This window comes from Mustelus asterias, chromosome 4, assembly GCF_964213995.1.
Source record: "Mustelus asterias chromosome 4, sMusAst1.hap1.1, whole genome shotgun sequence".
In the NCBI taxonomy this organism is placed as follows: Eukaryota; Metazoa; Chordata; class Chondrichthyes; order Carcharhiniformes; family Triakidae; genus Mustelus; species Mustelus asterias.
The window spans coordinates 47,390,971-47,413,924 of record NC_135804.1 but is presented as its reverse complement, the minus strand read 5'-3'; the positions used below and the strand labels follow the sequence as shown (position 1 = coordinate 47,413,924).

The window sequence follows — 22,954 nt, the reverse complement described above, 5'->3', positions numbered from 1 at the left end:
GACAAGGATCATCTGGACTTGAAACATCAACTCTTTTCTCTCCTTACAGATGCTGCCAGATCTGCTGAGATTTTCCAACATTTTCCCTTTTGGTTTCACATTCCAGCATCCACAGTAATTTGCTTTGATCCAGTGAGATATTAGGTCGAATGATCAAAAGCTTGGTTGAGAGTGAGGGCGGAGAGAAGTTGGGAAGGAATTCCAGAGCTTGGGACCTAGGCAACTGCAGCACACCCATCAATGGTGGAGCCATAAAAATTGGGCTTAAACAAAGGGTTGTGGGGTTAGAGGAGATTGCATAGAGAGGGTGGGCCTCTGTCATGGAGGGATTGGAATACCAGGATGAGAAGTTTAAAATCAAGATGTTGTTTCACCAGGAATCAGTTGGGTCAATGAAGCAGAGGAGTGACAGAGGAATGGAACTCTCTGTGAGTTAACAGCAGAATCATATTGTGGCCTAAAGGGATTAATTACGAGGGGACGGTGCAAAAACTTGCATAAACTCGCTTGAGTTTAGATGGTTGAAGAGGTATTTGAAATGATAAAGGGATTCAGTAGAGTAGATAGAAATAAACCATTTCCTCTGGTGGGCAAATCCAGAAAGAAGGGGGAACAATCTTAAGATTACAGTTGGGACATTCAGGAGTTAAAGCAAGAAGTGTTTCATCATACAGAGGCTAGTAGAATGGAATGCCCTCCTCCAAATGGTTGTGGATGCCGGGATAGTTGAAATTTTCAGGGCTCAGAATAATAGCTTTAGTTGGTTTAGTAAGGGTATCAAGCAGTATGCAATGAAGGTGGGTAGATAGAGAGGAGGTATAGATCAGAAACAATCTAATTAAATGGATGAACTGGCTCGAGGGTGGAATGCCCACCTCCTGTTCCTATATGATAAGGGAGGTGGTAGCACAGTGGTACCATCACTAGGCTAAATGTTGGCCAGTCAGCAATGCCCACATCCCATGAATGGATAAAAAAAGTTCTGATAAGGCAAGTAAACTCCACATCTGGGTGGAACCAAACAGAAGTGTAGAAAGACATTTTTATTGTGCATTTGGTTTTGGAACTGCAATGTTTAAGTGCTGGCATCCCACACTTGGACCTGGCAACTAGCCCCCATTGGTGCACCAGTCTCCTTTCTCATGCTGAATTCCAACGAGACGAACATGGGCAATGAGTTCACATTGCTATAGCTGGGTTCATTAGTACAGCAGCAGAATCAGACTCTCATCACGCTGTTGCTTCCTACAATTAGGGTTTGTCTTACACTCTGTAGTGCAGGTAATGAAGGGAGAGTTGTGTGCCTGTCAGCAACTGCATTCCTCTCATGAAAAAGGTGCTTTTTAGTTACTAGTTTTCATCAACTAACAAAATAGGCCTTGATCCTTGGTGATCAAAATACGTGTTGTGACCTTCTTAACATACTCGCTTTTCCTTCAAGTTGTGTTGGAATTACTCGAACAACAACATTTGAATAGTTTAAAATTTCAAATGAGCTGCACAGCAGCCTGTGGTTTTGTATCTTTACGATTCTCTGCCTCGGGCTGATAGGAGTATGTGTTTGATGCCAAATCCTACCTTGTTAGATAACAAGTTGCAAAATCCAACACGTTCTCTACCACCAGGTACAAGCTGGGGCAGAGTTTTGTGTGTAGTAGCTAGGAGTAACTGTGCTTGTTGATAACTGTGGACAGATTCCAGAACTATTGCCAGATACCGACCCTAATCCAATAAACGTGGACTGAAGGGAGTTGCAATCTGAGGTGCTAATGTTGTAGATCCCTTACCTTCGTTATTAGTTTGTTTTCTCTTTGGCCCATCAGCGAGTGGATGTCATCTCCACTCCTGAGGTAGACTAGCCCTGGCCTTAGTCGATATATAAATGTTTTCTTTTGAATCTGTGTGGGAATGGGAAACAAGAGGGTGCTTTGGCTTATGAATTTATAGAATCAGTGAGGAAGGAGGCCATTCGGCCCATCATGTCTGCACTGACCACAATCCCACCCAGGCCCTATACCCATAACCCCATGCATTTACCCTAGCTAGTCCCCCTGACACGAAGGGGCAATTTAGCACGGCCAATCCACCTAACCCGCATATCTTTGGGCAGTGGGAGGAAACCGGAGCACCCGGAGGAAACCCACACAGACATGGGAGAACGTGCAAACTCGGGCCCGAGGCCGGAATTGAACCCGGGTTCCTGGTGCTGTGAGGCAGCAGTGCTAACCACTCCAGGCAAGGGATTGTAAATAGACAGGAAGATTGAATGGTTCCCAGTTTGGAATGATCGATATATCATTAGCCAAAATCTCAACATGCCAACAATCTCCAAGAAACTATTTTTGTTCGTAGTTTCTGTGCAACTGTGATAGCTGCCATCTCTGGTCATCAGCTAGTCATAACAAGAGGGATTGGGGAAGCAAAGTGCTTTATCTTTTTTGTGTGCTGGACCTCAGGGTAACCCTGATGGCATTATTCTCATTTGTGCCTGCTACGTGTATTTTTAATGGACTTCATTTGAGAGAAGTCTTTCCTCGAGCTGTTTGTATTCATCGATTTTAATGAGAGGGAGGTGGAGTTTATTTTGATGAAAAAATGCCCATTAATTGGTAGCAGAAAGCAGCAGTCTTGCGTGAACTTTATCACAATCGCTTCTTGCCGAGCAGTAATTGTAACTATGGTAAATTGCCGCTCTAGGTGCTTCACAGGGGCATGCATCATCGAGGCAAAACGACACCAAGCCAAATTAGAAAGTAGTTGGAGAGGTGATCAAGAACCTGGTGGGTGTTAAGTAGGAGAAAGATGGAAGGAGAAGGAGGATTCAGGGAATAAATTCTAGACTGTGGGCAGCTGAAGCCACATCCTTCAGTTTGGGGACAGAGGGATGGCAAATGCAGAGGAAAGGAGAGTTCAATTTGGGAATGAGGAGGTGCTGTTGTAGGACTGGAGGAGGTGGGGGAAGCTGAGGCATGAAGTAGCTTAAACCCAAAGGTCGGAATTCTGTATTTCAGACGTTGGAGCATCTGGCCATGTGCTTTGGGAAAAACCTGCATTTCATTTTTGTGTGATGTCCCCTTTAATTCCAAAGTGAAACTGGGGGGTATTCTGAAAGGAGTGTAAGTGGAATTCCTAACGGGCAGTTTAGTTCCGAGGAATGCCCATGTGACCTGAGATTGCCATGGTGATGAAAAGCTAAATAGCAGAGGGTAAATAGGAAGTTAATTGCAGTGGTTTTGGGTTCCAGCCTGTCTTGTGGCAGGAGATCTGAACGGCAAGTGTGAGTGGAAACCAGCAAAGCTTTCTATGAATGGTTCAGTTTTTTGTTAGGCAGCAAGAAGGGAATACAACTAGGCTCAGAACGTGCAGTCCAAGACACATCCTGGTGTGAAACAGAGCTCTCAGTGTAGAGACAGGACATTGTTGTGGTGTATGTATTACAGTTGTAAAGGACTGAGTGCTGAAGACATGGAAAGCAGGGAATTGCAGATCGGGCCAAGCTGACTCAGTTTTGCCAGAGCTAGAGTCTCTGTGCCATCAGGCCTGTCCTGACCTGAATGAGAGAGGATCTGTAGAAGTGCTCCTTGTAAGTATTAACCATATCTGGGGACCTTGGATACAATACTGCTGCAGCTGAAAGCAACTCGAGGGCCAAATCCATTGTGTGAAGTGAAAGATTCTTTCTCTCGGGAGGCTGAGATGGAAACTCTGTGATATTGCATATGGTGTCTTGTTTATGTGGGAAGTAATGTGAGTGCTTGTAACTGCCTGAGGCATATTTTCATACCAACTATCTAAAGTGAAATTCACCTTTCTATTTGAAATACTCTTCATCTTAACACTAACATTGAAATGATGTGTATTACGGGAAAATTTTAAGAACTGAAGTCTTGTCCAGCAGTTTACTTTCTGTTGGCATCATGGAAGTTCCTTGCTTTTACAAGATGGAGGTCTCTACGGGGAGCATAACACCAGTACGAAAGGTGAGGAATGGGAAATGGTGCAAGTCAGACATAGTGTAGTTTAGGTGACTGGGGATGGAAGACCAGCAAGGGAAGCATTGGAATAATCAACGCTGGGATTTCAGCAGCAGGTGGGTTGAGGCAGAGATGGAAATGGGCGACATTATGCAGATGGACATAGGTAATCTTTGTGTTGGAGCTGACATAGCATTGGAAAGGCAGCGTATCCATTGTGAAGGCCAGTCCCTCCAATGTGTAAAGAAAAGGTTATAAGGTCAACATTGTGTTGAAATGGACGATGTGAATTTCAACAGTTTCAGTACTGCATTCACTTTTATTGAACCAATACATAGATCCCTATGGTTGTTTGGATGTGAATGGATACTCACCCCTCTGTTGGGTTATCCTTTTGGCATTTTCCTTGGCCCATCGATGGTAGCTACAAATTATAATGTTGCACATGCTTTAAACCAACAGATGAATAGTCTTTATTCCTTACTATATCTACAAAGCCTGAAAGCTACGTTGTATCTCGCGAATTCCCTTGAAAGATCATCAACTCCTGTTTGAAACAGCATCGCTTCTCACAAGACTTTCTGTCCCCAAACCTAATGTTTCTAATCGAGCTACCAGACTTTCCGTTTTGAAGGTTCATCCTTTAACATTCTGCTATTGGTCAATCTTTCCCCCTGCACTCCCTCCCACCAAGCTCATCCTTGTTGTTTGTCTCATTTTAAAAATGATCATTTACTAACACTGTTCCGTGCACTTTAACTCCTGATTCCCATCAGCCTGTGCAGGAGCAGCTCATGGATTGGCTGTTTTGAAATGAATGAGAAAATGACTGGAGGATTATTGGGGAGAGAGTAGTGAAGCTTCAAGCATTGTGCTAAAAGTGCTATTGTATAAAAGCTCTCAAGTGAGCTGCTCACGCAGGCATGTTGTTGCGCAATGTCAGACTATTACTGAATGCTTCCTGAGTCGGAAGGATGGAATGTGTTTCTGTGTCCAGATTCCATTCAGTAAATCAGCGGCATGGATGGAGATGATTCAGAACTGGTGTGATGGCAGTATGCCTCATAAGGACTTAAATCTATCACTTGGCAGTCAGGAACGAGTTGACAGCGTAGCCGCATCTCCACACACACAGTCACCTTTGACAGTAGAATTTAGATGTGGATGAGGTGCTGATGAAACAGTTGCGATGGGTCAGGTCTGACTTTCAGCACATTTATACTTGAAGCAGAAAGATTTCAATCCGAGGTTCAGAGTGGCCTGACTCAGTGGTTTTAGCTGTGACCTTCTGAACTCCCATCTCAAAACTTTGAATCCCACCCTCACTGACTTGATTTGGTCTAGATGACCCTCAAACAGGGAAGCTTTACCGGTTCTCTTGTGGGGTCACAAGTCGAAGAGCTACTAGCTTTATGTTAATTGAGTGCCCATAATGTCCCATCTCCAGGATGAACAGTCAGCTCAGAGCCAAATAAGTCATATGAGGGTCATTTTTAAGCTGTTTTTATTTTGGCTTTGCTTTAAGTGGGATTTAGAGAGACCTGTATCATTCGCTGGTACTGGTTGTTCACATTATGTCTTGCTAGAAGACTCTCAGCTCCAGTTTTCCAAATGAAAAGAGCATCAAACAAATCTAAATAGCTCCAGATTGTCTATGGATCAGTGAAGACAGGTCATGAAAGCTTCGCTGTGCTATTCTTCCACAACTCAAGCTTGTAGCTATTGCTGAAATCGCAATGGTTTTGAATTGATATTTTAAGAGGAAGAATGAGGGAAGATCAAATTGAGGTATACCAGATGATAAAAGGTATGGATAAAGGAGACGTGGAGCAGATGCTTCCTCTTGTGGGGCATTCTAGGATGAGAGGTCATAGTCTTAGGGTAAGGGATAGTAAATTTAAAACAGAGTTAAGGAGTAAACCCTTCTCCCAAAGGGTTGTGAATCTGTGGAATTCGCTGTCCCAAAGTGCATTGGATGCTGGGACAGTGAGTAAATTTAAGGAGGAGTTAGACAGATTTTTTAAATGGTAATGGGTTGAAGGGTTATGGGGAGAAGGTAGGAAAATGGGGATGAGGGGCATATCAGCCATGATTAAATGGCGGAGCAGACGCGATGGGCCAAATGGCCTAATTCAGCTCCTATATCTTATGAATTTATGGCGAAGGAAAGAACAGGAGCCTCTTGGAGACCAGAAGAGTAATTTGTGTGTGGGGAGGTGGAAAACATGGACTTGATTCTTAATGAATACTTTGTGTCTGTCTTCACAAAAGAGGAAGATGATGCAGATAGAAGCTGGTGGGAATCTGGAACTCGAGGCATATGGGATAGTGTCCTTAATTAACTGAGGCACAGCATATAAGAGTAGAGAGGTTGGGCTAAGAACTTGATAAAATGCTACTTGAGCCAAGGCATGCCGTTCTGGTCATCACGTTACAGGAAGATCACTGTAGAGAGGTTACGGGGGAGATTTACAAGCATGTGACAGAATGTTAGCGATGAGGAAAGATTTGGCAGGCTGGGGCAGTTTAAAAAAGTTTTCCCAATTTAAAATTAAACTCCTGACTTATTTGTAGTTAGTGGCCGGAATTTTCCGACCGTTCACGCCAGCGGAATTTTCCCATCCCGCTGCCGTGAATGGAGACTTGGCTGGCCACCAAATTCCCCGTCTCTGCTGCAGTGGGAGTGTGGGCGTGAACAGGGGTAAGATCACGCCCAGTGATTCTCAGATCTCCACTGTACTTGAGGCACTACAGCATGTCTTGCGATTCATCAATCACTAACCCAGTTTATTTACAGGTAAGACAGAGGGCAAGTAACTTGCTGCTATAAGGCAAGTAACTTGCTGCTATAAGGCAAGTAACTTGCTGCTATAAGGCAAGTAACTTGCTGCTATAAGGCAAGTAACTTGCTGCTATAAGGCAAGTAACTTGCTGCTATAAGGCAAGTAACTTGCTGCTGGAATATCTTTCATGAGAATATGGTTACACGATTCTGTTTTTTTTTCTATTGGTGTTAGTGAAATGTTTGTGCATTGCTTGGCAAAGAAGGGGCCTCCAGTCGCCACTAGCCTGGAGTACTTGAGCCATCAGGGAAGAAGAACCATTTATTTTTACTGGCTGATTTTCAGTGCCTGTGTCAGTAAATCTACCGGATTTACATTGGGCTGTCCAGTGCCAAAGTCTACACTTGGCAACCGATCGTGCGAACACCCCACTAACACCAGTATGAAAGCCGTCACATTTGCTCCACAAGTCAACACAGTTCACCGTAAGTGAAGGTACGACTGTTTTAAGAATTTCTTTAAAGGCAAGTTGCCCAGGGGCAGTTGCCAGCGCTCTAGCTCTGAAATTCATCAAACCCTTTTCCATTTGTGTAGTTGAGGGACAATTCACCAATTCTCCATATTTGTCTTGTTAATAAAAGATGTTTTTTCAGGGCCCCTCATTCCGCCATTGGCATAGGGAAACTGATTCAGTGTTGTAAACGTGAGGGTCGAGCCAGGCCACAGATGTTGGTCCCCAGCCGCCTGAACTGTAGAAATATCAAAGTTAAAGGCACCTGGAGTTCAGCTGCACCTATTGTTTTTGTGAGATTCCTTGGAGATGGACAGTACAAAACCAGACCGGCGTCATCTTGTAAAGAGCCTTTCAGCTATGGTTCTGACTCCAAGTCAGGGGAAAATAAAGTCCTGTTTGGTTTTGCTGTAAAATCCTGCCTGTGTACAGGAATATGCTATAACCCAACTTGCTGACTCACCCTGAAGGAGTCGGCATCCATATCATGATGTACGTACTTGTCAACATTTATTGTCTGAAAGTCAGGATGAAAAGATAAGATGGGTGAGGAAGAAAACTTTTATAGTGGGGGTTAATCCTGATGGAAGTCAGGAATTTGTTTTAATCTTTTTTGTTCAAAAGAATGCAGTATCAGAGTCTGCTTTGGCAGCCCAGCCTGGAATGACTAAGTAAATATGTCAGCACATTGAGTTAGTGGCTTTTGGTTTACTTTTCACGATTGTGATTGTTTGGGATCATTTTATTATTGCAGACTGAGCAAGCTTGCAGAATCCATATCCAATTCTACTCCCTATATAGGGCAGAATTCAGAGATTGGGACTGCTTAACCGTTTGTGAAGTGTCCATCGTTTCCCATGCTTCCACCATAAATCATGTATTCGGGGCTTACTTGATGAAAGGAATGCAGTTGCTGGTGTAAGCGGTCAGAGTTACAGTTCCACTCTGCTCGTGTTTCATATTAAGTACTTCTCACCTCCTCAGTGTTGGTTTTCGGCCAACTTTAAATCAGTGGCATTTGCATCTGACTGGTGTAAATAGGTGAATACAATTCTTCTACCATTTCCCGTTGGAAGGAAAAGCCTCAGTGGATACGTCATCATGGTCATTCAACTCTATCCTGTGCACAGCTTCAGTCTGGAGAGGGCACAGTGGAAGTGCAGGAAAGCATGTTTACTCCAGCAGATTTGGAAGTTGTTAAGTTCTCTGTCCTGCACACCAGTTTTCCCCCAACTGGTTCAAATGCTCCCAAATGGAAACTCGTAACTCTCACCAGAGTACAGCCTCCTATTTTGACCCCTTCACTGCCTCTGTGTTCGCACTGTTTCTCTGGTGCCCGGCTTTAGGTGAAGTGTCCTTTCATCTAGCTAAACGCTGCGAAGATCAGAGTCATGGTTTTCGAGCTCCATAGCTTCACCACCAGTTCCAGCCACTGTCTCAGTCTGAACCAGACTACTGCTCAACCTTGAACTGAGTGTCCGACCCTATTGAATCTTCTCAAAGGTTGTCTACTTCCAGCTGAGTAACATTGGCCCCATTTCAGCTCACCATCTCTTGTTGAAACCTTCATTCACATTGCCGTTGGTGTTCTGCATTGCCGCTGGCGTTCCGTATTGCCGCTGGCGTTCCGTATTGCCACTGGTGTTTCTTATTCCCACAGGCTCCCAGCTGGCATTCTTCGTGTGAGAGTCGGACAGCGAGGGTTAGGGAACTATTTGACTGCAGGGCTACCACGCCGTCTCCCGATCCTGGCCTCCGCACTGATTGTTATTGGGCAAACGATCAGTGGCAGAGAGCTTGGCTAGGTTTGCTGTCTCCTCTCCTCCCTGCCCAGTGATGCCAAACTGATTCTGCCATCCCACCTGTGATCAGCTTAACACTGTGGCGAGCCAAAGGGTGGAACTTGATATCTTCCTGCCTGGTATTTGGCCCGTGTCATACCACACGTTACTTTGGGCATTGGTAGAGCTGGCAAGACAATCTGTTCATTCTTAACCGTAGGGAGGTTAGGGCCAGCAGCTGACGGCACTCTTGCTTGGTGCTTTATCCATTGAAAGGAACTGGAAAGGGTTAATCGATCTCAGTCCGAGAGAGAGAAAATGTTTGTATTCTTTCTGTGTAAATCCTTCAGTGGTGTCAGCGAGCCAACGAGAATATGATCTCATTTCATCAGCGGCTCCTGCTGACACTTATGGCAAAGCTCGGCAGAAGTTTGAGAAAGTAAGCTAGGACAGACTATACAATTACACAGTGTTCAGACATTCCAATCAGTTGAATGAAAAAAAAGGGGGGAGAAACTGTTATGGTCGGGTAAACACTGCTAGTATTACAATAACAATCAGCAGAAACATACTGTAGGGTAAGCAAGCTATTGATAGTGTAATAATTCAATAATGATGAGATGTCTCCTGTAACGGTGCCACTGACTGTGTTTACCTGCTGGTTTTACTGATGATTTCAGGCCTGCCTGGACAGTATTAATGTTAGGTGACGTGAGGGCAATGTGTGTTTAAACAAAACTGGAGTGAGGTCATGTCACATGAATCAGCTGATATTCCATGCTACAGATCAGTCAGGATGGGGGAGGGGGAACAAACACTCCATCAATGTAGTAACCTCCCTTATTTAAAAAAAAACCCAATCCTGCCAGATAGACACTATTTAATTTCCCCCACCCTCAACAATACTCTCTAACTCTGGAAGATATCTGCTTTCATCCGTCAGTCTACCTATTGCTAAGTTGGTCTCAGTCATGTCAGCAGTAGGAATGATGGGAAGGGGAGGTAAGGCCAGAAAATCCAGCCAAGTTTCATGATCACCAGTGACAAACTGTCTGTGGAGGTCCGGGGAGGCCAGACTGGGGGAAAGCTGTGGTGCTTTCAGAGCCACATAGCCCATTGATGTTGACTGTCAGACACACACATGAACCTGAAGGCTGGTTACTAGAAATCCATGGAATGGAGAAGATGCTGCAGTCTCTTGGGTGGCACAGCGATTAACACTGCTGCCTCACAGGGACCCGGGTTCAATTCCGGCCTCGGGTCATTGTCTGTGTGGAGTTTTCACATTCTCCCCGTGTCTGCATGGGATTCCTCCGGGTGCTCCGGTCTCCTTCCACGCTCCAAAGATGTGCGGGTTAGGTTGATTGGCCATGCTAAATTGACCCTGGAGTCAGGGGGTTTACACAGTAAGAGTTTTAACAACACCAGGTTAAAGCCCAACAGGTTTATTTGGTAGCAAATGCCATTAGCTTTCGGAGCGCTGCTCCTTCGTCAGCAGATATCCATTCCATCTGACTAAGGAGCAGCGCTCCGAAAGCTAATGGAATTTGCTACCAAATAAACCTGTTGGACTTTAACGTGGTGTTGTTAAAACTCGTACTGTGTTTACTCCAGTCCAACGCCGGCATCTCCACGTCAGGGGGTTTAGCAGGGTAAATATGTGGGGTTCCGGGAATAGGGCCTGGATGGGATTGTGGTTGGTGCGGACTCGAATGGCCTCCTGCACTGTAGGGATTCTGAGTGTTTCAGTGATGAACTCAGTGAAGGGCGATAGGAAGTGATGCTAGGCAAGTGACATGAGGTGATCTTTGTGATGACAAAAGGTGGGGTCAGATTCAGCTCAGGGTTGAAGAGTCTTGTCCAGCACGAGCCAGTGGCTGGGGAAGGGGATGCTGGTGTTTCTTTGTATGGGGTTTAGGCTGTGGGTTGAAAACGATGGTTTCAATCTTTCCAACATTCAGCTAGGGGAAATGATACTACATCCTATCTTGGGTTTTGGAGCAGAGGTTGGCTTTTTAAAAAAAAATATGTTGGCTGGATTGAACCTGGATTTCCTTAATTCTACTTCTGTAATATTATGACTTTATGGGTTTGTGTGTCACACGTGGGTGCGTGTGAACACGTAGGGGAATCGATTGGGGAGGCTTCTCTTTTCATGATCACTTGGACTTCCATCCTCTCACCCTGCAGGAGCTGTCAGACAGGCAGGCTGTGGAGGCGGGGGTTGTAAAATCGGGTGGAATAATGGTGCCCTGCCCATTGCCTGCCCACCACTCCCAACGGGGGAGCAGCAGGCTGCCAGCCTGCCCTTGGGCAAATTAAGACCCTTTTTGGCCAATTATTGGTGGCTTGGTTTCCAGCTAGATGAGAGGGGGGAGGGGGGGGGGCGGGGGCGGGGGCGGGGTGGGTGTGCAATAACTCTTTTTGAAAGTGACTGGATTTTGATGGTCTTCCACATTTGTTAAAGAATGCCTGGAATATTAACGTTGTATAACCAAGTCTGTGTGTGACAAATGGACTGAGGTAGAGGGGTCAGAGGTTACATAGGTGGAAGTGGATGGGGAAAGACATGCCGTTGGAAGCCTATTTGTGGCCTAAGTAGAATTGCCTCAATTTAGAAGGTTGGATTTTTTTCTCTATGATCAGAAAACTGACTGAATTTAGAATGTGGAAAATTATATATTGGAGAAAATTCCTAGAATTTGAACTTGTAATCCCACTTTTAAAACCTGGCTCAGTAATTGTGCAGTCAGTTGCCGGATGTTTGAAGCTGAAATACCCATGAGTCACACAAATGGCACTCGCTTCCTGCTTCTGGGAAAGGTTAACAGCCGCACACTGCCAGATCCAGCAGGAGTGGCAATGGGAGTTTTTCTCTAGGTCAACGGTTTACTCAGTCTCTCCACCACCCTGGTGGGTGGACCAAGTAGCAAATGATTTTGGCAGGAAGTCATTGTTTAGGACAAAGCCAGACTTGAACCCATGTATGAAAGCACAGATTCCAAGTGAATGAAAAATGCTGTGTGCAAAATGCGATTGAAAACAGAGGTATATATTTTAGAGAGGGAGTAGTTTTGAAGTATTGGACTCATGCAGGTTTTACTGTTGCCTTTACCAGTTAAAGCTTTTCTTTTATGGAATGCAGACTGCTTAGGGAGCACATGAAATCAGTTTTGTTATTTTCCAGTTTTTTTTCCTTTGTCCAAAAGATGCTGCATCACCATGGCTTACAACCCCACCTGCATCTACAGATTTCATTACTTTGTCCAAGATGTGTGATCAGTGGATCATTTTCCCGTGTGAAGTATTGCAGCTGATTTTTACAATCTCGTCCTCATCTGAGGTCCACTTATTCTAGCACAGGGCAATGGACTCAGACAAGAAGTGGGGCTCCTGATTTAATTCTCCCACGCTAAGCCCAGGGACTGTTAGGTCAGCGGTCGTGCTTTCAATGCGAGATCCTCTTAAGGTCAGCTTCGCGCAGCGCAGGGACTTTCCTAGCCTGTACGGCTTGATGCAAAATCATTGAGCCATTGGAAGACTATCTCTCATTGTTAGCGTGGTTCAGTTATTAGCACTCTTGCCTCTGGGGTGAATGAATATGAATTTGATCCACTACCATAATCTGGGACAATGCTGCAGTCCATCATTGTACTGTACTGTTCTTCATTAAAGCAAGTACTCATCTGTCTGCTTTGTTGGCTTGATAAATGTTAAGTGTCCCATGACACTGAAAGAAAAGCAAGAGGTTTCCCTGGTGTTGTTGCCAAGTTGGGTCTTGCATCCGATGCCACTGCAAAGGAAAAGATTAACAGGCCATTCATCTCATTGCCATTGAAAGAAAGAAAAAGAGAGCAAAAACTCTGATTTATATTGTGCCTTTCACAACTTCAGAACATCCCAAATAGCTGCCTCCTTAGCAACAGCAGTAACTTGCAGTAATGTAGCACCTTTCAATGTAGAAAAATATCCGAGTGCATTGCACTTTAAGAGTAATTCTTTGTGTGAAGTATTGAGAAGCTTTTTTTGTCCTGAGGAACATGCTGTAAATGTAAGCACTATCCCTGAGATTTCTGTGGTGCCCTTTTGATTCAATGAGGACAGTCTTTTATTTCCTATTAGACTAGGGCTGAGGAGACGAAAAGCCTCTTATTACTGTAGTACCAGACACACACACTGACCTATATTACCAGCAGATGCACCTCCGCTGTTCTCAGAATGTCCACCACTATTAAAAACGCTAGTTTATTTTTTGTCAGAGCGTGGCACCACAGTATAGAGAGAATAACTAATATCTGGGGTGAGTTACACGGCAATAAGTCACTCTGGTTTTTTGGTTTGCAGCTGTATAAGACTTTGATTGTGCCACATTTGGAGTATTGTGTACAATTCTGGTCGTCACACTACCAGAAGGATTTTGATGCATTGGAAAGGGCGCAGAAGAGATTTACCAGGATGTTGCCTGGTTTGGAGATTTTGGACTATGAAGAAAGGTTGAACAAACTTGGATTGTTTTCATTGGAGCGTCGGAGGATGAGGGGGACCTGATAGAGGTTTACAAGATTATGATAGGCTTGGATAGAGTGGATAGTCAGAGTCTTTTTCCCAGGGTCGAAGGGTCAATTACTCGGGGACATAGGTTGAGGGTGAGAGGGGGGAAGTTTAAAAGAGATATAAGGGGCAAGTTTTTCTCAGAGGGTAGTGAATGCCTGGAATGCGCTGCCGGAGGATGTGATGGAAGCAGATTCTATAACAATATTCGAGAGGCATCTGGATAGATATATGAATAGGCAGGGAATAGAGGGATATGGACCACGTAGAGGCAAGAAAATGTTAGATTAGAGAAGCATCTGTGTCAGCACAGACTTGGTGGGCCGAAGGGCCTGTTCCTGTGCTGTACCGTTCTTTGCTCCCATTCTTACACTGATCTTTCTTTGTCCTCCTAGTTGATAACATTTTGAACTTTTGATTTGAATGACTACCCAGAGTCAGCATTTCATTGTCTTGGGCAGTTCTTGTTTTAAGTGGAACCTCTTCTCCTCGGTGCATGACACTTTTCACTGAAATGCTATTTCTTACAACAGGCGATTGTTTTGGCAGGGCCAGAAATTTAGAAACCGGTACAGTTTTAACCTTTTGATAGATCTGTGATAAAACAACACGTGGGTACAGTAAGTAACACTTTCCAGTTGGACTCATGTTGTTATTATAGAACCATGTTAACTATTTGGAATCCATTAATCTTCTATTTTAAGCAAGAAGTTGGCTCAGTGCTTCACAGATGGAAGAATTTGGTGTGACTGTGGTAATATTTTTGTTAGAAATATCGCACAGCACGATTTCCCCCACCTCCAGTGGGGATTAGTTTGTACTGAAGGTCTGGCTTGTAAAATCTGTTTTCCCTGGCCTCATTACCCACTTGACCCAATAAAGCTGTTACCTGGTGAATAACGTCGATATATTCAATTTTAGTGCTTCTTCTAATAATTATCAGACAATATAACTGGTATAAATAGAATATATATGTTACGTCTTGTAATTCCCAGGGGTTTGAAGTAATCACACTTTTTTAAAGTCAAATGCTGGAACTTCATCAACTATTTGTCAGGTCACGCCATGTGTTGCACACTGATATCCTGTTAGTTTGATATGCAGACTGTAGCACAGTAGTGAATAATATGACACTCTGGATATTTATGTATAGATGTAATATATAGTTCCTAAACCAAACTGGAGTAATATAACAGCACAAGGGCCTCAGGAGGTGATCTAGATGAGAATGTGATGTTTCTTAGCCTGGGCTGTGCACAGAGTTTGGGTGCCCTCCCAGTGCAGATCTTTCATGTTCCCCAGGCACAATAAGAAGGCAAATCTACCCTCCTGTGCTTAATCTGCCTATCCTGCTTAATTTACATGTATCTTGATCTTTGCCTGTGAGGTGCATTTACATAGCTTATTTGTCTGAACAATTCTCACACTACAAAGCAACCATAGAATATCCCTTATCATTGGTATTGAATAGTTCCTATAGAGCTATTGCATTTGTGCGTCTCATTGATTTCATGGAACATTTTGTCATGTTTTTTATACATATGAATATATGTTCAAACAAAGGGTGAAAAATAGATCTTGGGGGCATTTGGTCTCTGGAAGAAGATCCAAGCTTTTATGACTTGGTCCCCTTAACCCATAACGCAAATTTCCTCAAACACAAGTCAATTTATCATCAATATTTAGGGCAAAAGGGCTGATTCTGAAGGAAGAAAATTAGACTTCTTGGGTGGAATTTTCCTGTCCTGCCTGCCACAGGAATCTTAGCAGGCGGGACAGGACCATGCAAAGGTCCATTGACTTCAGGTGGGATTTTCCAATCTTGGGGCGAGCGTGGCCGGAAAGTCCTGCCCCTAGACTTTGGAAGATGGATGGTCAGTGTTTGGGTTTTGAACTGTAACCAGTCTGCTTGACACATCTAGCTTTCCACAGTCATGAGACTATGCCATGAAGCTTCCTCTGGAGGCAGACCTCTGAAGATCAGTTCAATAAAGCCTCTCACTGAGACAAGGCACTGATGAAGACTGATGTCTTTGTACATGAACCAGTCAGTAAAAGGAAAAGTGTTGTGACAAAACTGTTGATTGATCAGTGTTCAAAGGAACCTTGTATTAATGAATAAAGAAAATTCAGAAAGTTAGGAGGTAAAAGTAATAAATCACAGCAAGATCTGCTGTGTGCCGTACTTCTCAAATTTTATCATCAGACATTGCAGCCGGCATACTCCTTGAGAGCAGAAGATGAATGCTTGGTGCGGGGAAATAACATGATGGAAGTTGGGTACTGTTTGTTTCAGATTTGTTTCTTTTCTCCCCAGGCAGTTCCCTCCAAACAAGTCCTCCCATATCAGGCAGGCCAGATGCACAAGAGTCTCTCCATCATCACTGGTATCCCAAAATCATAGCGCTGATAGTAAACTCCAGTGTCCTCTCTCTGGAATGGAACACCTTTGGATTACGCAGCACTACTTTACATAGACAAACACTGAGAAAGGTAGTGCTGCGTAATCCTAAAGTGTTCAAAGTTAAAAGCATAGAAAGTGGGAGATATTTATACTGTGGGGTGAGGGAATGAAAGATGAGTCATAGCCTGACAAAGGGTCATCTGGACTCGAAAAGTCAGCTCTTTTCTCTCCTTACAAATGCTGCCAGACCTGTTGAGATTTCCCAGTATTTTCTCTCTTGGTTTAGGATTGAGAAAAGAGCATTTGCTTTGCCATACGTTCCTCTACCTTAACTTTCCCAGTGTTTAATTTGAAGAACCAAATGTTTTACTTCGATCTGTCACCCTGGGAAATGGTTCAAACATTTAACTGTTTGTTCTTCCCAGTATTTAAAATGAATACTTCTTAGTAATTTCCATTTATGCCCCTTGACCTGACTTTCCAAACTCATTGAAATAATGACTCAAGGCGTTTTTCCTATGACAAAGACATTCTATAAATAAAAGTTGTAGTAATCTGCTTCATGTTATTTAATATTTTCAACACTCCTTTACTGCCTCCTTTCGAAACAAGAGTTTGAGCTTTTGCACATTTTGCCACTGCTCTTGGGACTAGTCTTATTGTCTAGCTCTGTATCCTTTCCAATGTATGTAGATTTTTTTTGTGACATGGTATACTAGACTGAGCATAATGTAGTCTAAGTAATTGTAAAGTTTTAGTACAGCCTTTGTTCCAGTGTTTATGCTTGAATCATAGAATCCTGCAGTGTAGAAAGAGGCCATTTGGCCCATCGAGTCTGCACCGACCACAATCCCACCCAGGCCCTACACCTATAACCCCATGCATTTATCCTAGCTAGTCTTCCTGACACTAAGGGGGAATTTTAACATGGCCAATCCATCTAACCCGCACATCTTTGGACTGTGAGAGGAAACCCACGCAGACACGGGGGAAATGTGCAAACTCCACGCAGACAGTGACCCAAGCCGGGAATCAAACCCGGGTCCTTGGTGCTGTGAGACAGCAGTGCTAACCACTGTGCCACCATGCCACCTTAAAAGGTGATAGGAAGAATGCAGCCTCTACAGGAATCGTAACATTGCCCTTAACAAATCTGAGCTGGCTTTCCTTAAATAACCCACATTTGTGACTTCACACAGACAGTGACCTAAGCTGGGAATTGAACCCGGGCCCCTGGCTTTGTGAGACAGCAGTGCTAACCATTGTGCCACCATGCTGTCCATTGTTTGCCCATTTGCTTGTTCACTGGGAGTGAAATATCTTACTGTTACTCCCAAGTCTTCGTGAGGACTTGTGACCTATATTTTCTTGGATTAATTAGCTAAGCATATGGGGAGCTCTAATTGGAACAGTTTATATGTTAATGTGGTAAATGGAATTTTCCAAACTTTGGGAGAAGGTTTTGCTCATTCGCAATTTGCAGTGAAGTGATGAGGGAGGTTATAAACTCATGATTTCTCAACCGATATATTGAGAGAAAATCATCCTCCACTCTCAGTGCATTATAAGTTAATGAGCTAACACATTAAGACAAGTATTTTATCAATTGATTCATGCCTGTACTTGATTTGCAATGTCGTCTAGAAAAGTCTTTTACTGCAAAAAAAAGATTTGGTGCAAAATAACTCCTGGCAATGTCTGATTCAGATGTGCGGTATTTTAAGTATGTTCTTTATGTACTAATTTAGAAATGAGAGAGACACCTAAATTGATTTTCTTTCTTTGTTTCAGAATGTGCTGGCAAAAGCCTTATACGACAATGTGGCTGAATCGCCAGACGAACTCACATTTCGCAAAGGGGATATCATGACGGTTTTGGAACGTAACACGGGAGGTTTAGATGGATGGTGGCTCTGCTCACTACATGGTCGACAAGGTATCGTTCCTGGCAACCGCCTAAAGATTCTAGTGGGAATGTATGAGAAAAAACAGTCAAATTCCAGTCAAACGCAACAGATCCCACAATCACCACAGCCTTACCAGCAGCAGAATGTATACCAAATGCCATCCCAGTCTTCGCAGTATACAGCAATGCACCCTGCTTACCAGGGAGACAATGTCTATATGATGCCCTCGTCAAACAAAGTACAGCAGAATTTATATCAGGTTCCTCCTGCACTACAGAACCAGTCAAACAAATACCCGGTTACTCCAACAAAATCGCAGCAACAGACCTTGTATCAGAAAACAACATCTCAATGCCAGTTGACCCCGTCCATGAATCCTACCCAGGAGATTTACCAGGTGCCTCCATCTATGAACCAATCCCAGGACATCTACCAAGTACCATCGAAGAGTCCACCTCAGGACATCTATCAGGTACCCCCATCTTTGGGTTCTGGACAAGATATCTACCAAATACCTCCATCTGTGAATCCAGCCCAGGACATCTACCAAGTACCTCCATCCATGAATCCATCGCAAGATGTCTACCAGGTACCTCCTTCCCTGGAAAAGAGGAACTGGGAAGGAACAAAACCAGTGGGAAAGGTAGGTGAATTACATGAACTGATGCACTCTGTAGGGCACCAGTTAATTGATTTTCCATGGCAGTGCCTCTACCAATTAGAGTCCACTTGCTAAACAATCAGCACTCTCTCCGGACGGAGGATGAATAATTGTTCCCTTTACATTTAGTATTCTTGCAAACCTTCCTGATGAGTGCAAGATGAAGAATTTCAACAACATGCCTTCTTTCAGCAAAACTCCAGTTCTGTACTACCAAACGATGGTAGGAACCTGACTTCAAAGACATAACACGATAATACCAGCTTCAAGCACTGTGCAGGCAAAATCAGTAGAGAGAACGCTAAGTAGTTAATAATTTTGATCACCCCATCTTATTGGATTATTCGTATCAAAATGATCACCTTCAGCTACACTAACAGAGGGAGGGGGAAGATCTAGACCAATGAACCCAGCACAGAAATGACAACCTTTAAAGGTGTTTGTAGAGTGGCCTCTTTAATTTTAGAACATTTGAAAGAGTGCTCCCACCATGACTAGTAAGCCAGTTTTAAAAATATAATTAATGTTCTTCAATTTATTCCTTTTTACATCAAATAATTCACCTATGAAAGTGTAGCACAGCACTTACTGGAGTGAAATACTGTTTTTAAAAAAAAATGAAGATATTTGGTTAATTTGAATTTGATCGGTCTAATGGGAATGGAACCAGCTCTGGTCCGATCCATTGGAGACATTGTGGCATAAAACTGGGTGGGGTTAAGACAATTATCAGACCTGAGTGTGCCCCCACGTGGGCAGATTAGTTTAAAATACTCTTCTTGGTTTTAATGGTTATGTTCCATACTGTGTGTAGGACTGGTCGTTTCATCATAATGGGGATCTATAGCTTTTAAGATGCAGAAACCAGTGAAAATAATTCCCAGTATCAGGAACTAAAGTAAGGCAAGGATGGCAAAGTTTGTGGTTTTTTGCTTCGAAACAGAATGATATTTTGAGGTAAAAGCAAAATACTGCGGATGCTGCAATCTGAAACAAAAACCGAAAATGCTGGAAAATCTCAGCAAGTCTGACAGCATCTGTGGAGAGAGAATAGAGCCAACGTTTTGAGTCTGGATCACCCTTTGTCAGAGTTGATCTAGTTGGAGCTTTTGAGATAATAAAAGGAATGGATAAATTCATCCAAATTTTCTGGTGAATATGCGATCGTCAAATACTGCATGTTAACGTATGGAATGTTAGGCACATGGCATATAGCTTGATTCAACTGGCAGCATTCTTTCATTAAGGCAGAAAGTTATATATTAAAGGCCCACCTTGTTTAAGAATGAGGAGATGCTGTCCTTGAGTTAGTGAGGAATTCTGTCAATATCCTGGCAAACATTCCTCACTCGGCTAACCCGACTTAAAGTACCTCATTGCTGTTTGTGGAACTGTGCTGTGCACAAAATAGCTGCCACATTTGCCTCCATAACAATTAGTGTACTACTTTGCTTGTGAAATGCTTTTGGGCACTTCTCTGGGACAATGTAATATGCACGTGTTTCTTTTTACAAAGTGGCCTTTATAGCCTTCGGACATCCCAAAGTGCTTCATGGCCAATCATGTACTTTGGAAGTGTAGTCACTGTTGTAATGTTGGAAACGCATCAGGTAAATGCTAGTCAGGACATCGGAAGGACTTCCCTGCTCTTCTTTGAATGGTGCCAGGGGTTCTTTTACATACAGCTAAGAGGACAGGGAGCCCTTGGTATAACATCCCATGCAGCATTCCCTTTGTAACTTATGTCTACCTAGATTATATGCTCTGTGTCTGGAGTGGGGCTCGAATCCATGACCTATTGCCTCAGACAAGTGTGCTATTACTGGAGCAAAACTGACACTTTAATGAAGGGAAGTCAAGGGAGCTGGAATTGTGGAATAAGTTATCATGAAAGGCCTGAAGTAAGCAATGTAAATGAGTTCAAGAGACAATTGGAGAAGGGATTCAAAAATATGGGACTACTTTGGACTTAATGGCCCTTTCCTGTTATTAAAATGTTCTTGTGTTAAATTCTTATGAGACTCCATGGCATCATTTGTGGAGGGGTAAAAGCCTGGGGGGACTTCCTGAGGCACAGTGAACGGGAGGTGAGTTAATACACTGCCAGAGCTGTTGAAGCACTCTTGGGATAATGACTCTCGTTATTGAAGTGAATTCATCTCCCCTTCACTATTGGGCTCCAGTAACGCTAAACCAGCCAGCTGCCGTCGGTGATCTCATCAGCAATTAATGTTCAAAAATCAAACCAGAAATAGAAATTTAAGTGAAAAGTATGTTGAGATTAATCATCATTCCTCTTAACTGTTTGAATTGTAAAGAGGCCTCCCGATGATGATATTCCAGCTTTGCTTGGAAACCAATTGTGCAATTGCCAGTGATAAACCTGACGTTATCTGCACACACTGGTACAGGTTTTCAGGTGTGGTAGAACTGTACAGGAAGGGCATGGGTGTAGAAATGCATGACAATTTGGGGTAAGGCATCAGAATCAGTGGAAAGTCACCAATTACTTGTGTACTTGAAAACACAAATGATAATGCCAAGTGAGACTTTGTCAAAGTGAGCGGGCGTCTGTCTGAGGTTGAAGCTCATCTTCGAAATTTCGAAAGTGTCTTTTAAGTCTGCCCTAATTTTCACATAAGAGGAAAGTGCTGAAAAGGCGAGCATGAAACCTAGCCAGAACCAGAAGGGTCTCAGTCAGTAACCAGCTGATGAACTGGCGTGTGGCCTTAATGGGAAATAATTGGTAATGTGGTTCATTTAATGATGTGTCTCACACAAATGGGGAAATGCAATGCTGTGACTATAATAACTCCTCATTCCTTTTTAAGGTCAGGGTTGGTCAGGCCGTTTCTGCATTTGTTCCTGTAATTAATGTAATGGAAAAAAGTTGTGTTTAAAATACCTAACTGTACATTCAAGTTGTTCCTAATAAACATTTACTCATACTAGAAGATTTAATAGATGCTCAAAATTATGATAACTATTGATGAGAATAAATTGGGAGGACCTGTTTCTCATGGCAGGAAGATCGATGGCTAGAGGGAAGAGATTTAAGATAATGTGTAAAAGAACCAAGCGGGGAGATGAGAAATATTTTTACACCAAGTTTCAATGATCTAGAATGCACTGCCTGAAAGGGGGTCAGACGTACCCCCATTTGGTAGTAACTTTTGAAAGGAACTGGATTTATACTTGAAAATTAAACATTTGCAAAGAGCAAGCTGGTGGGACTAATTGGATAGCTGTAAAGAGCTGGTATGGGCAATATGGGCCAAACAGCCACCTCCTGTGCTCTGTGATTCTAGAGCTGGCCAACATAATCTTTCAAAGGGTTCGTAGTCTAGTGACTTCATGTGGGAAGGCAGATTCTGTTCCAAACAGATGGGCTTTGTGGGCCACAGGCCTAATTGTCGGGAGAACCATCAATTGAATGCACTTATATGACAGATTCTCATGCTGTGCTATTGAAACAGTTTAGAAAACTAACAAAAAACTGGCAATCATAAAGTCTGACACAACCAGTACCCACCCCCCCCCCCCAAAAAAAACTGATAATACAAAAACCAGCCCGCAATATTGTCTGATGAAATGTAGTTATACCCAAATTGCAATGGATTGTCTTAATTTGTGTTGCAGTCATTCCCAACATTATCTCCAGATTATGGCAAAAAAAATTTGCCAATCTGTCTTCATTTCTTGTGGAAAAATACAGGCAATTGCAGATGTATATCAGTTACTAAACCGGATTGCTAACAGTACCTACAATTGTGCACATTGGCACTCTTTTTATTTTCTCCTACTTCACGTTGGCACTGTGTTCTCTGGTATCACTAACCCCAGTTCACACTGGCATTGTGCTTTCTGGTCTCCCACACCCCTGTTTCACACTGGCTCTGTGTTCTATGGTCTTCCCTTTCTTCCCTAAGCTGTTGTGCCAGTTAGTGTACAAGGGTAATTGTACTCATTGTGTTGCAGACTTTGTATTTCGAGAGTAGCAGCAAGGAAATATTGGTTTTAATTTGCATGAGTGTCTTCAAGACAGAGATAGGTTCTTGATTAATAAGGGGATCAGGGGTTATGGGGAAAAGGCAGGAGAATGGGGATGAGAAAAATATCAGCCATGATTGAATGGCGGAGCAGACTCGATGGGCCGAGTGGCCTAATTCTGCTCCTATGTCTTCTGATGCAGACACACAGTCCTGAAAAGCGGGCAGCTGCAAGGGTATCCGGAACAGGGATTTGATAGAAATGTTCCAGGGCGAGGGATTACAGTTATATAGATCGACTGGAAAATCTGGGGTGGCTTTTATGGAGCAGAGAAGGCTAAAAGGAAATTTGATAAGAAGCTTTTAAAAGCATCATTGGAAACAATTTCTTCT

The 22,954-nt window shown here is 43.3% G+C and overlaps 1 protein-coding gene across 4 annotated transcripts in view; it reads left to right on the top strand.

Annotated features, from left to right (window-relative positions):
* Positions 1-22,954, top strand: part of bcar1 (BCAR1 scaffold protein, Cas family member) — a 254,120-nt gene that overhangs the window by 145,257 nt on the left and 85,909 nt on the right. For all 4 annotated transcript variants that reach the window (XM_078210928.1, XM_078210926.1, XM_078210927.1 and 1 more), the window contains exon 2: positions 17,796-18,554. In XM_078210928.1, the coding sequence (XP_078067054.1) occupies positions 17,796-18,554 (759 nt within the window). The remainder of the gene's footprint in view (positions 1-17,795; positions 18,555-22,954) is intronic.